This window comes from Daphnia pulicaria, chromosome 8 (genome assembly GCF_021234035.1).
Source record: "Daphnia pulicaria isolate SC F1-1A chromosome 8, SC_F0-13Bv2, whole genome shotgun sequence".
Classification (NCBI taxonomy): Eukaryota; Metazoa; Arthropoda; class Branchiopoda; order Diplostraca; family Daphniidae; genus Daphnia; species Daphnia pulicaria.
In genome coordinates this window covers 965,626-981,315 of record NC_060920.1, presented here as the reverse complement: position 1 = coordinate 981,315, position 15,690 = coordinate 965,626, and the positions used below count along the sequence as shown (strand labels likewise).

The 15,690-nt window shown below is 40.4% G+C and overlaps 2 protein-coding genes across 2 annotated transcripts in view; both read left to right on the top strand.

Moving 5' to 3' along the window:
- Window positions 1-15,690, top strand: part of LOC124312357 (collagen alpha-1(I) chain-like) — a 1,404,094-nt gene that overhangs the window by 1,078,893 nt on the left and 309,511 nt on the right. The window lies entirely within an intron of this gene.
- Window positions 1,141-5,307, top strand: LOC124312376 (homeobox protein SIX1-like). The gene is made up of 5 exons (XM_046776879.1): window positions 1,141-1,951; window positions 2,152-2,547; window positions 2,729-3,036; window positions 4,467-4,767; window positions 4,830-5,307. The coding sequence occupies exons 1-5, from the start codon at window positions 1,823-1,825 to the stop codon at window positions 5,118-5,120; spliced, it is 1,425 nt and encodes a 474-aa protein (XP_046632835.1). The 5' UTR covers window positions 1,141-1,822; the 3' UTR covers window positions 5,121-5,307.

The window sequence follows — 15,690 nt, the reverse complement described above, 5'->3', positions numbered from 1 at the left end:
TAGTCTCTTTTGTGTCTAATTTTTATTATTATAGGCCTATAAGACATTCCACACATTGATTTAATTAATTGCACACACATCACACGTCCTTCAGAATGTGTTAACTTCTATACATGTATAGTATATTGCCTTATTTTTTGGCGATTTTGTTCAGTTTTTCACTGGACGCCAGATGCTGGTGGCCCCCAACGGCTTTTGGCTGGAGACAAACATGTGCGACCACTTATAAGCCTCCCGGTTTTTATTTTATTTTTTTCGCCTTTTGGCTGCTGCTGGGCTGCCCGTCTCGGAGATGATGACCTTTTGACAAGTCAGCAGTGTCAAACTGTTCCAGTCAAAAAAGTTTGATTTTGATTTTTTCGGGCGTTGAATTTAATTTCCATCTTTTATTTTTATTTTATAATATAATTCTTGACCGGACATGATATCTATATGCTGGACTATAAGGAGAGAAGCAAGAAAAAGTTCATCCTTTAGATGCTGTGTGACCTTAAATGTACCCCGTAATCTTTTTGGTTGAAAAAAAGATGGACACACATTTTCTCTCCTTTGAACCCTCGCCCAGCCCAGTCCAGTCCAGCAGTCGACTGTGTGCTGGAAACAATTTTTTCTCCCAACATATAACAAGATTTATCTCTCTAATTTTATTCAGATGTCAATCCACAGAGCGCCAATGTCGCCATTATAAAAATACTATCCTAGACATGTATGTAGATAATCAGATTTAAATTTTTTCCTTTGCGCTGGAACTATAAAATCATTTTTCCCCACTCTTGTGCACATATAACCGATGGAAATGTTTGATTATCTCCATTCCATTTTTGATGGATTCCCTTTTATATATCAAGAAGATGCCAGTGGTTTTTATTATTGCCATCGGAAAGTTTGATTCGAATGTTATAGACCAATGGCAGAGCGGCGATTGGGCGTCGTTTCCAGCCCAGTCAACTCCGCCCACCTTTCATTTCTCCCTTTTGTGTCTCTGATGTCGAGGGGTAAGACATTTTCAAAGGAAAAGAGACGCGACTGGATAAGCTACTGGAGCTCCTCCTATTTTTCACAAGCTCCTCCTCCTTTGGCTGGGCGGCCCTGCTGGTATAATATACCGTCCAAAAGGGTTGGGGCCGGACGGACGAGATGCGCAGTGCTGTCTGGACTCTTCCTGGCGCAACAGCTCTTTCTCAGTCGATCCAGACAACAACAACAACAACAACTTGAAAAACAACTTGACAATCATTCCAAATTTTTAAAAAACAGCCGGCCCATCATATCATTTTGCCGGGCACAAAAGGAAAAACAAAAAAGTGATTTGTGATTTGTGTGTGTGTATGTGTGCTGTGTGTCGAGTGTCTGTGCAACATATTTCGATTGGAATTTATACATCAAATAATTTTTAAACAATTTCGTTTGATTTCGTGAGCGTGAAAGCAAAGCGGCCGATTAATGACACGCGCTGTGGCCGGCTCCTAGAAAAATTAAAGTGAGTGCGTGTGCCCGTCGCTGTGCGTACGTGATTGAAACCCAAAATTCTACACAGTTGGAAATAACTACCGGACAGATTTATTTTTTAAAAATTTGGGATTTTTATAATATGATCCGATTATAATCTCCAATTCAACTGTCATCTTTAATCTTATAGCCAAAGGAAAGCGGCTTATTATAGATGTGTGTCTAACTCAATTTGGTGGCCCGTCAGCTGTCCGGCAGCACGTGTCCGTTTGTTTTATTATAAATCATCGAAAGAATAAAAAGAAATTGGAAAATAAAACTATAAAAATTACGTGGGGTAAGTTACAATTTTTGATCGAATCAAAGCCGATCGATGATTGTCGGTCCGTCAGCTGCTGGAGGCATGTCCGACCTGGTGGCACATCATCATCACATGTCCGGCTTTGCCGCCCATCACCACCATCACCACATGGGGCTGGGTGGCATGATGGCCGCCGGAATGGTATGATATAAAACATTTTTTTAAAATTCCATTTTTTATTATTATTCTGGTTTTTTAACGAATCAATGGCCGGCCCGCCCGTCACATTTAGCGACGGGCCGTCCGTCATTATTCCCAATCAAAATTTTTATACATCAATGACCCAAAATCAAATGGAATTTTTAATTTAAAATATTATTTAATTATTTCAAAAATATTAGATGCCGGGAATGTCTTCGACGTCGACGGGGATGACGTTGCCCAGTCAATCTCCTCCTTCATCCAACAACAACAACAACAACAACAATTCGTCGTCTTCGGTTGGCGGGACGTCGTCGCTGAGTTCCGGCGGAAACGGCGGCGGTGGGGCGGCCCTGCCGTCGTTCGGCTTCACGCAGGAGCAGGTGGCCTGCGTCTGCGAGGTCCTCCAGCAGAGCGGCAACATTGAGCGGCTGGCCCGTTTCCTCTGGTCGCTGCCGGCCTGCGACCAGCTGCACAAGAACGAGAGCGTCCTCAAAGCCAAGGCCGTCGTCGCCTTCCACCGCGCCAATTTCAAAGAACTCTACAAACTCCTGGAAACCCATCCATTCTCGCCGCACAATCACCCAAAACTGCAGGTCCGTCCGTTTGTCCGTCTGCCCGTCTGCTGGGCAAAAAAAAAATTTATTTTTTTTAAATTTTCCGTCCGTCTGCTGGACCAAAAATTCCAAAAATTGAAAAAAATAATTTTTCCGTCTGCCCGTCTGCCCGTCTGCCCGGCAAAAAATTAAATTTTGATTTTTTGAAATTTTATATTAGGCCCTTTGGTTGAAGGCGCATTACATCGAGGCGGAAAAGTTGCGCGGACGGCCGTTGGGTGCGGTGGGCAAGTACCGGGTGCGCAGAAAGTTCCCGCTGCCGCGGACCATCTGGGACGGCGAGGAGACGAGCTACTGCTTCAAGGAGAAGTCGCGATCGGTGCTCCGCGATTGGTACGGCCACAATCCGTACCCGTCGCCGAGGGAGAAGCGCGAGCTGGCCGAGGCCACCGGCCTGACGACCACCCAAGTCTCCAACTGGTTCAAGAACCGGCGGCAGAGAGACAGGGCCGCCGAGCACAAAGACAGGTCCGTCTTTTTATAATATTATCTTTCATGTATCATTATAAGGCCGGCGCTAATTGGCCCGGCTTTTTATCTCAATCGAAATCAAAATCAATCTACTGCTAGCTGCTGGCCTAGAGAGAGATATAAAAGAAGTTGTTGGGGTTGTTGTTATGACTGGGCCAGCACGCCAGAGAGTATATATACCAGCCAAAAGGGACTCTATATACGCTGGCCGCCCTTTTTTCTTCCTTCAGATGTATATATAAACTTTTGACTGGGCACACACACACACACACACACTGTTGTCTTAGATACACACTAAGAGGCGCCTTTTTTCTATCTATATTTAAACTCTTTGACTCTCTCGTCGTCGTCTTCGTGGCGTGTCGTATTTTAACGGCCTGGCCCGGCGCTATATACAACTGCTGGCCGAGATAGTTTTAAAAAGAAAAAAAAGCCAAGTCGGCGCGACTGGACGTGAAACTAGACGGCCATTATTTTTTGGGGCAAAGGGGGGTCAACTGTGTATAGACATTTGAACTGGGCAACTGGGCCATTTCATTTATTCCCGGCCTTGTTTATAAATGTCCAGCATCAGGGGAATGTTGATAGGCCGTGCAGAGTTTGATGTTATTAACGTAATGGGTGGGCGGTATGTAGTAGACGGACAGACAAATAAGTGGGTTAGATTTTTGGTGCGGAGGGAGAGACCCTTTCAGCTGTGTCAATATTGGACGGCCCTTCTTCATTTTCGGTCTTTTCTCTGTGTGTAACCCGAGTAAATATTGTCGTTATAACGGTACATAAAGGACAACTTGATTTTCTAGGCCGTCAACCCACCCCGGACAAAAAAAAATAAAATTTTTGCCGGGCAAAAATAAAAATTTATTTTTAGGCCGTCCATTTTCGTATTTTTTTTTAAAGAAATTCCCAATGTTTGACGCGGTTGATTTGGTCTGGCCAGTCGACGTAATGTTACGACAAGTAATCGGCTGATGTCTTTTTGTCCGTTTCTGATGAAGCGTGTAAGTATATAACGTATACACACAAAAGAAACACAAAATTCCGGAGGCGCCCTGATGGTCTTTTTTTTCCTGCCCGTCTTTTTCTTTTCTGTCTGGGTATTATATAAAAATGTCAGTCAAACAAACAGCCCCCTCTGTTGAGAGCCTCACTTGAATGGAAGGGAATATAGAACCAGTTGCCAGCAACAACAGCAGCAGCAGCAGCAGCCAGTCTGGCCGTCTCGCTGTGTGTGCGCAGTCACACACGGCCAACAAGGGGAAGGAAACCTGATCCGTCCGTTTCCACCCCACCTCCGCCCTTTTCTTCTTTTTCTTCTTTTTTCTGTTTTAATTTTACATTTTAACTGGAATCAATTTTAAATTCAATTGTTTTTTCCCGCCACGAATTTTTCAAATTTTTTAAATTTTTTTGAATTTGCCGCGCAGAGTGTCGGGCGGAAGTTCGGCCAAGGACGGCGGAGACGGCGCCAACGACGCTTCGGCCCTGGACGAATCCGGGTCCGAGTCGCTGGACGGAGACGGTCCCGACGTTGCCATGGCGACGTCGTCGCTGGCGTCGGCGCGTCACTCGGCCGCCCTGTTGGACACGCCCTCGCCGCCGCCCCCTCATCACATCCAACACCACCACCACCATCATCACCACCACCAGCAACAACAACAACAACAACAACTCAACAACATGGCCGCCGCACTGGCCAACTCCCTCCCGCACCACGGCAGCAACCAGGTATAAAAATCATTTCAATTTTAATTCAATTCCAATTAAATTTAAATAAATAAAAAAAATAGGACTCGCTGATTGGTGGCGGATCGATCGGCGATTTGTACCCGGACCTGAAACTGGCGTCCGTCTACCACACGAGCCACCAGTTGCAAATGGCGTCGGCGGCGGCGGCTGCGGCGGCTGCGGCGGCCGCAGCCGCCGCTTTCGGCTCGCCCGGCCACCACGTCACCTCGCACCACCCGTCGCACGCCGATCTGGCCCACTCTCTGCTCCAGCAACAACAACAACAATCGACCGGGCCGGCCCAGCAGCAGCCAACGGCCCACGACTACAACAATCCGCACGCCAATTCGTGACGACCACCGTAGATTCAAAAATTCAAAAATTATTCAAATTTCAATTGAGTTTATTTTCCCGCCAGAAAAATTCAAATTGATTATATAATTCCCTTTTTTTTTAAATTCAAAATTTCATTTGCTATATTTCGCCAACCTATTCCATTCCAAAAAGAAAAGATGTGTATAATCAATTTTTTAATTTTAACAAGCGATCCACGAATCAAGTAGACCAAAATCCCGGAGCGGCGTTCCAGATCTAAATCCGGAAAACGCCTTAAAAATATATAAAAAATATGGTCATGTTCGTCTCTGCACGCCGGATTTACCTGCGTTTGCAGAAAGACGAATTTCCCACCCGTTTACGAGATATTAAGCGTTAAAGTGTGGGTTTTTTGAATTTTGTCAGAAATGGGGGGTGCTTTTACATCGCTTTTCTGAAAAGCGAAGGAGCTATAGAAAAAACTAATTGTATAAAAAGGTTTATTGCTATCTCAACTAACAAAATCCAAAAGGAATTTTCTTTCCGGATTTTATTGGTTGAGATATGGCAAATTTCCTGAGAGGCTCATTTTTCCCTTTTCCCTCTCTGTCTGGCAGCCATTTTTTTGTACTCTCCGCCGCGCTCCTTGCGGAAGCAAGCAGAAGGTTTTATCTGTTGGCCTTCATTTTAGACCCATAGAAGTCATATCGGCCTTCATATTTATAGGAACCAAGCTGGCTTCCGCAAGGGGCGCGGAGGAGAGTACAATAAAAATGGCTGCCAGACAGAGAGGGAAAAGGGAAAAATGAGCCTCTCAGGAAATTAGTCATAACTCAACCAATAAAATCCGGAAAGAAAATTCCTTTTGGATTTTGGTTGTTGACATAGCAATAAACCTTTCTATAAAATAAGTTTTTACTCTAGCTCCCCCGCTTTTCCGAAAAGCGATGTAAAAGCACCCCCCATTTCTGACAAAATTCAAAAAACCCACACTTTAACGCTTAATATCTCGTAAACGGGCGGGAATTTCGTCTTTCTGCAAACGCAGGTAAATCCGGCGTGCAGAGACGAACATGACCATATTTTTTATATATTTTTAAGGGCGTTTCCGGATTTAGATCTGGAAAGCCGCTCCGGGATTTTGGTCTACTTGAATCGTGGATCGCTTGTTAAAAAAAAGTAGTATAAAACAATTTTGAAGCGGATAGGAATTTTTTTGTCAAAAAATATGAACCCAGTGATTGAATTTTTTTTCCCGCTTTTTTAATTAGACAGCAAAACAAAAAGAATTCAATTGGCGCCAAAACAATAATATTTTATTGCTATTTTTTCCCTTCTCTCTGGCCTATTATATATATATCGAAAAAACGGATCGACTCATCCAAAACATTTTAATTCTCCATTTGAAAATTTTTTTTTTTTTTTCAAACGAAATTTTCGCGGTCCAATCGAATGATATATATTTAAATGACGGGGGGGTTATTACATTTATATATCTTGATCAGAAAAAAAAATCAATTTGTTCTCTCCATTTTGTGTTTATTATACAGTAATCAATCAATCAATAATTTAGAAAAATATTTTTTTTTTCTTATCCAAAATTCAAACCAAAATCATCAGCTTTTTTTTATCTTGTGAATTTTAATTTTTCCCCAGACCCACCCTTAAAGAAAAAAAAACATTTTTTCTATTTTTTGTTGGTTTCAATTTCCTGGTGTTCGTATTATGTCATCAATTAGTGAATGTGTAATAATCTGTTGTTTTTTTTCTTTTGTAATGTGTGTCTCTCTCTCAATACTCGACTGCTGGACGCTGTTGTACAAAAATACCAAAACGATTTGAAAACAAAACAAAAATTCACAAATTATTTCTCAAAATTCAGAAAAATTTATTTCATTTCCAATAAGAAAATGAAAAAATTATTATTTTAAATTCAAATTTCTAAAAAATTAAATTAAGAAAGAATTAATCAGAAAGAAAAAATGTAATTTTTTTTAAATTCAGATTTATTTGTAAATTTAATTAAAAAAGAAAGAAATAGTAATTTCTTGATCAAATAATTTTTGACATCTAAATTTCGACGTTCTTTTCGGTTTGTTACGGCGGACGGCGTCGTTGTCGTCGTCGTTCCGGTCGACGGGCGCGCCGCCGTCACACCACCGCCGCCACCGCCGCCGCATGCACAGTACATAACCAGCAAACAATAGACGTCCTAATTGGTAATAGAATATATATATATAAAAGAGGGGGGAGGGGAGGCCGGGGGGGGGGGGTGGAAGGAAGAACACCGGGAAGAGCTGCTGTGATGTTCATGGCCGGGTGACGCGCTCGTTATCGTACCTCACGACATATATAACAGCAGAAAGAAAGAAAGAAAAGAAGCGCCGCGGCGCCCGTTAACAGCACTGCTGCTCACCCTCGTTCCTCCTCTATCCGAAATAACGGGGTGGGAATATAAACGCGGGCGGTTATTGTACAGATACAATGGCGTCCGTCCTATATATGCAAACGCCCATGTAGAACACACGAGCGGCGAATAATAGAATCAAAGGCCAGTGACATGCAGCAGAGAGGTGGTGGTGATGAAATCACAAGAGCAAAAGATTTCGTCTATCTCCTGCTGGTGGTGGCCATTTCGAAGGTGCAAGTGTTGCACGCGCAGAGTAAATGACCGCCCCTTTATATATATATTCCCCCCAGGTGTGTCTAATGATATGCAAAAATGTCCAAACTGTACACGGAACATTTCCAAGGACCAGCACAAACTGCTGGTGAATGTCAAAGTTCTTTTTTTTTATTTTTATTTTTAGCTTGAAAATGTATATCAGAGAATATTGGCCAACTTTTCAATCAGAAACGAAAAATCAACCAACAAACGTCAAAGGAGCTACACACACACAAAAAGAGACCACAGGTAAAAATGGGTGGGGTGGTGAGGGGGGCACGCGAGCAGCCGGCTGTGCCATTCATCCAGCAAAACACATCACAATATCTCTTTATTATATTTCGAGAAAAAAGAGAATAGAAAAACGGGGTGGCCACATCAAACAATACGCAGCAGCACAGCAGCAGCACAGCCATCTTCTAAATTATTTTCCATTTGAATTAGATTTTTGATTATCATTATTATTATGTGAGGGGTTGCTGCTGCTGGCATCCTCCCCCCTTTTTATTATTATATCTGATGAAATGAGCTGTCACTTTGTTCTAATCAATCAGAAAAAATCAGTTCAGTTCATCCCCCCCCCCATCACCAGCCATCCAACTCACGTGCCCGTCCCAACTGCTGGGCTAGCCCAGCACAGATTTTATGCAATTGATTTCACTGGCCCAGCACCTTTTGATATTTCCCGTTGGCAAATGTCAGTAAAACCTTAAAAATATCAAACGTAACATCATTAAAACCTCTCCGCTTGCATAATCACACCTGGGGATATATTATATTATATAAAAAGAATGAATTGATGTATGATTTAACATCCGTTTGGCTGGAAAATATATAGGCCAGGCCGGCGTAACTGTGTTGGATTATTATATTGCCACAAACGGCCACTAACTAGATACATCCTGTGCTGCCCTTGTTACAATATTACACACGTTGTGTGTTTAGAGTGCATATTATATAAGCTCAGCAGACAAAGTGGATGAATAGTTGAAAAGTCCAACAGAAGAAGAAGAAGAAGTCGTATATAATCAAAAGGGGCCAGCATTTAAAGTCTTTAAGTAAATATACACAACGGATATCTATTTAGATTCTTTTTTCCCTTTTTACATTGGTTTATTTTTATATATAATGAAACTCTGTGATGCCGCCAGTGTGCTGTGCTGTGCTGCTGGGGTCTATATGTGCCAGGTGCTAATTAGACCGACCCGCTATATTTAACCCCCCTACCATAGTTTCTCCCCCCTTTTTCATTGTAAGACATATTCTTATATTTGTATTATAATATACCTGTGTGTGATTATAAACGTGTATTACACGCTATATAGGTATACTGTGTGTGTAAAAAGAATAAGGCGTGTTGCGTAATAATCTTTTCGGTCGTGTGGGGAGGACTTCCGGTGTTGAACTTTGGTTGAACTTTGTGGAAGAAAACGACGACGACCATCCTTTTAGAGATTTTTTTTTTCCCAACTATCCCATGACACTTTTTATTTTTTTAAATCTTTTCTAGATTTAATTTCTCTTTTGTTTCTTATTATAACGATTCGGTTCGGTGCTGCTGCTATTTCCCTTGCTGGTTATATTCAATTACTTTTTCTTTTCTTTTATAACGTGTGAAAATGTTTGCTCAGCCCTCTGTGCTTGTCTGTTATTACTCATCGTCCCAATCAGAAAAGCCCCCAAATAAATAATAACTGGGGAAGTGCATCACATAAAAATAAAAGAAAATAAAAGAAAAAGTGTTGAGAAATAATCTTCTATACATCAAAACAGGAAACCATATCTATAACTTAATGGGCTACACAGGCTATAGCTAGCTCTCGGCGCGATGATTATCACCTTTAATGGCGCTCATCCATTAAAAAATTGGAGAGAATCTAAATGGACAACACACGCAGAAATGAACAAAAAATTTATTTTTTGGGGGGAGAAAATAATAATAAATATAACGGTCGTCCTGAAACAACAACAACAAATAAATATATTTTTTCCATAAAAATATAAAACCAAGAGAAGAGAGAGTAATGACGGCCCTGTTGAAAGGCTCTTTCTGCGGCTGGAAAAAAATCCAATTTATAATACTTGTGTGTATCCAATTATCATAAAACATAGTACGTGGTAGAAAAAAAACAAGAGATGGGAATGAATCCATTCGGCTGGAATAGACACACACACAGCAAACAATCGCTGCTGCTGTTCTTTTATTATAAGAAAATAACGCACAAAAGGTTTAAAAAAGAAAGAATAACAAACATTACAATACACACACACATAGAGAGAGAGAGCCGGGCAGTTATTTAACCGCCATCAAACTGTATTATAGTATATAGATAATACCGGGCGCGTGTTGTATCTGATTCTTATAATTTCAAAAGGGTTTTTATATTATTTTCTTTTGTGTGTCCGTCGCAATCGTCTTTTTTGAGTCTTGTAAGTTTTTGGGAAGAGCTACCGGGCCGCGCGTCTTTTCAACGCTGGACCGTCAGTCTGGTGCCCATTCAACGGTGCTGTTGTGGGTATATACATTAGTGCACTACACTGTGGATGAATCTCTCTATAATAATGCCAGCGTAGGCCTACAACAAACGGCCAGGGGTAAAATATTATAAGAATCGAAAGGTAAACAAGAGATTATCTCTCCAAGGCGCTTCCATTCAAAATCCCCTTTTCTCTTTTCTTTCCCCCCTTGTATATATAAAAATACAATTCCTGTTAGTATATAGTATAGTAGATGAGCCGCTATATTTATTTTATACTGTATATATAGTATAGTAGCTATATAGTGAGCGTATTAGGAGCATTAAAGGATTTTTTCCCTTTTTGTGTCGTTGTCCATCAACAAACGCTGTGGGGTTTTTCGCGTTTTATCTTTTGTCTATAGTCCGCGCGGTTATAGTATTTGAGTTGTCTGTTATATTTTGGGTTAATATTTGAGTCTATATCTACCTGCTGGTCTACATGGTGACTAGTTCAATCGTCACTTTTCAGCTTATTTTTTTAAAAGCCTTTCGACGATGTTTTGACAAGTTTGGCGAAATAATTTTATTTTTAGGCCGGCCAAAAAAGAATATAAGTTTAGGTTAGGTCGTTTTATTTTCGTGAGTACGGGCGTGAGTATTCAACCGAAATTGTGTCACTCTCAACGACAACAGTAGGCAAAAGTAGGTGAAAGAAAACCTACAAATGTCTATACTAATCATATATGAACGCTTCCTATCTATTTACAAATGGTTTCTTATCGGCGTTTCTTTTATTTATTTTTTTGAGCTATATGGAGAAATACATCTTTTCCACTTGGAAGGATTGAGCTCCCCTTCCCCCGGAGCCGGATTAACACACATATTTCTACTGCGTACATGTCAAATGGCGAAAAAAGAAAAAAAGAAAAAATTAGAAAACGAACAAATAACAAGGCCATTAAAAATCTATATAATAATAAGCCCCAGAAAAACTGGGAAAAAATTGAGGTTAATGAATGAAATAATCTTCTTTTGTTATATAGTTTAGTTGATGGTATAACAATGGCGCACGTACATAAGACAAGTCGTTATATACAATTACAACAATATATTAATAAAATAATCGGTCGCACATATTATAGACTCTCTCCCATATAAACGAATAGTATAATAATACAATATCGAACGCCGATAGTTGTTCAGTTTGGTTTCCACCAACATTTCCCACCGACGAGAGAGATGTGCGTCGAAACAATAGGCGGATTTGTCTTATTCCATTTTATATATTTTCCCCCCTCTCCAAAACGAAATAAAACAATGTAACAAAAGATATAGCGCTATAGGCTTATATCTCTTTTCTATCCTCTGCGACATTATGAAAATGACCGTCTCTGTATAATAGTAGGGAGAAAACGCCGTTTTTATATGTGAATAATCGAACACGTATCAAAGACAATGGAGAGAGGAAAAATTTCATAATTTTTTAAAATTTTCTTTTCTTTTTTGTTTGTTGGTTCAGATGGCGACAGATTTTATGAGAGCGCGGTCGATTGTTATAAACGTCTACAGTCTCAAAGATTACACGTTACCTTTTTGATTCTTTCTTTCCATTTTTCGTGAGCATTTTCTCGTGTTATTTGGGAAGAAAACGGCGATGACAATCACTACACACACGCGCGCCGGTGCTTGTGGGCGCGGCTACAACACGCGCGAGCCTCTCTCAGATTTATTTTTGTCAAATAGGTATAAAAGAAAAGGGAAACCGGACAACATAACAAAGTGACGACACTCTTTTGAACCCAAAAAACCTCTCAATGAACATCTTTTTCTTCCCCATCAAATGGTCGCCATGTTTTTCCATTGTGTGTCAGCCGGCCGGCCACTCTGAAAAAATCAAAAATGGACATGATCTATCCATTTTACAAAAAATATATTTTTTTGATTTATTTCCGTTATAGCTGGGCGACACATGCGCGTTTTCATCGCGGGACAAATCACCTTTCAACGGCGGTTATCTCTTCCGTGGCATCCGCCATCCAGCACACACACAATCGTGTGGCTTATAGATGATTTTCCCAATAGAGAATAGAGAAGATGTCGGGGTCTGATTGAAGCAGCTCTCATCTGTTCCTCGCACCAGGAAAAATATTGAAAAAGGGGATGAGAGAGATAGGCGATCGCGGCTGTGGGGCGCCAATGACAACAACCCACAAAAGATGATGAATCTATAGAAGCGCGGCCCAGCATATAAGAATAAAATAGAATAGAAGAAAATGTTTGGACAAAATAGATAGATAGAAAAGCGCTATCGGTTGTGATGGGTTGTTGTTGTGTGGGCGCGTGCTTATATGTTGGGTTTCTATCCCTATGGGGAGAAGAGATAATCAAAGACAAATCACGACACGCATTTCGAGCATTAAGGCTACATAGAACCGGTCTGCTCACCATCTAAAAGACGGCCCACATCTTTATCAGACGCAGATAATAAAAAGAGTCTTCTTCATCATCTCTCGTCGGAAGAATATAAGAGTCTGCCGCGCGTGAATGACTAAAGCTCTAAATCATCTTATAGATAGACGATCGAAATAATATCCATCATTTTTATTTATAAAATATTCTTTTTTAAAAATATATTGTGTGTGTAGCACACGCCATGGCGGCTGGACAAATAATCAAAAAATTCGTAGAATTGAATCATAAACTAATCGAATTGAAAGAGCCCAACAAGTCCAGTCCAACAGCCAAAGAAACAAAAAGAAAACAAAAAAAATCTTTCAGTTGAAAAAGAAGAAAAGGGAAGACACGAAAAAGCTTTTTACACCTGGACGGGCTTCGTTGTTGTTTGTATGGTGGTGGGGGGGATAAAATAGAAGAAGAAAACAAGTCTCATTAGTCACCTTTTTTTCTTTCTTTTTCTAGTTGGCCAAAACAGCACACAGCAGAGAGAGCCGAAGGAGAGAAGATAGTTGTTGCCTTTTTAGAGCTTTGGTGGAGAGCAGACACAGGTCAATTCCCGCTTCATTGAATCACTAAATAGGCGCGATTCTTCTTTCCTTTCTTCTTTTTTTGGTTCTCTTCTTTTTTCGACTAGGAAATGTCTATAAGCCTCAACTTCTCCAACGAGTGAGGGCCATAAAGAAGAGGAGCTTATAAGCAAATCAAGAAATAACACCCATGAAATAAACCCACACGGGGCTTGTAAACAACTTCCTTTGCCCCTCGTCGTTCGTCCTGCGAGAACTCTCAAACAACTTTGGGGACAACCCAAAAATATCAAAGAATAAAATAAAAAAGTTGTTTTTTAAAATTTCTTATATTTCTTTGATAGAATTGATTAACTGGTTAATATGAGAAATGATGGAGCGACAGCTCACTTCATTCTTTATCATTTCGAGTTGACACATTTCCACCACCGCCAAATATATATCTCAACTTGAGTTGGAATGAATCAGCGCCAAATGGATGAAATCAAAAAACCGGAAAAAGGAGGAAAAAAAACAAGATGGCGGTTCCGGAGTTCCGGGCACAAAGTTCCGGAACGGAACAAGAAGCGCAGAGAAATGACGTGAACCATCACAGAAGAAGAAGAATATAAAGAAATAGAATGGCGTATGAACATATGATGACCTGGCAAAGTTGCGCGCCACATAACAATATCTCACTCCCAAAAGTCACTTCTCCCCTCCGCACCATTCCGGGGACCGCAACCGGCGGATCATCAATCCATCCGACGGATCCTTATGTTTTTTGGGTAGTCTACCATAGGAAGGAGGATGAACCTTTGGCGAGAACTCGTTAACGAGCCGTGACGCAACAACACACACCGAAAAAATGTGAAGGGGGCCGGGTGCTGAACAAATAAATAAAAATGTTCCAGTCAGACTTCCGCCAGGTCGTTAATCTTTTTTGAATATGAATTTTTTACACAATCAAATAATCAATATTACCAAATATTCAATGAATTTAGTATGGCCAAACACTGCAGGAATAAAATTTAAAACAAAATAATAAAATTCTTTCATTTTTAAATTATTTTGTTTTTAGCGCCAAGTTTTTAAAAAGAAAAAAGGGACCCGATGACAATCTCGACACTCTTCTTGGGTTTCGGTTTGAGGGGTTTTGATGATATAAAAAGCCAAAGCCAAAGCCAAAGCAAAGCGCTTGCGTCTATGTACGTACGTGTGTCCGGCGTCACACAAGCGAAACAAATGCAGTGTCTCTCCTTTCTTGTTATTTCTCTTTTTCGGGGTTTATATTCCGAGTGCGAGAAAAAATCTAAATAAAATAAAAGAAAGAAAAGGAGAGAGACAAATCGTCGCTTCTCCTTTGCGCCCAGGTTTTTTATTTTATTTTCGACAAAGTCTAGCAGCTTTTAAAAGAATCAAAGAATAAAGAAAAGAGAAAAGAAGATGGAAAAGAGACGACCAATTTGGGAGACGGGCGGCAACTCATTAATATCAAACTCACACGCGTGCGAGAGAGAGCAAAATGGGACGATGGAAATGCGAGGAATCAGTTTCTTATAGATATATTTTTCCCAGCCACAAGAACAAACATCCAGTTTCTATTATACACTCTCCGTCTATTTCGTGTCTCGGTTGACTTTTGGGTGGCGAAAGAGAGAGAGAAAAAAGGTTTTGATTACTATCGATAGAGTGACGACCGGTTCTCTTTTTCAATTCTATCCATCCGGTCCATTATGCCAAAACGTTTGTCCTTTCACTGTCTGAATGTTGTTGGGTGGTACTACACTCGATTGGTGGTGGCTTTGAAATTTTGGACATTTATACGCTCAACGCCATCTATGCAAGAAAGAAACAACCTGGATAATTAACAGGTTAACTTTAAATTTAACTGGGTAGTTAACTGGTTAACCGTCGACAATCAGAAATCGGATATAAATCTTTCCAACTATTCGTGTGAGAACACTGAACATGGTTTCGCTTAAGGGAACTATCAAGACGATTCAGACAACTGCTTGAATCTGGTTATCTAAATATGATTCTAAATGTATAATACTATGATTCTCCTTTCCACTGTGCGAAAGATAAGCGGTAGCTGATGGACTAATGGGCCAGCAAAATATCTATATCAATACCAAGAGTTAAACGACGTTGAATCATTAATGGGTCAGCAATTTGCGTTTAGTTTTCAGCTATTTGTCTTGCTAGCTCACTATAAATAAAAATTTACAACCCTGCAAAAGCACCTTGATGTTGTAATGATGTTAAAGACCAAGATCCTTTACAACCGCCGATTTTGTATGCGTCCATGATGATATAAAAAAGATGACCAGGACCAGTTTTATCAAATTAAAAACTAATTGCAGTTGGACGTGAGGGAATAATCAAATTGCGGAAACATCGATTAAAAAATCTATCACATTAAAGGCTGAATATCTACTTCTTTAAAATTGCATTAACTGGAAATATATTTCTTACGGTGGTAAATGTCGTGGAAAAGAGTGGCAACCTTTCTCGAATT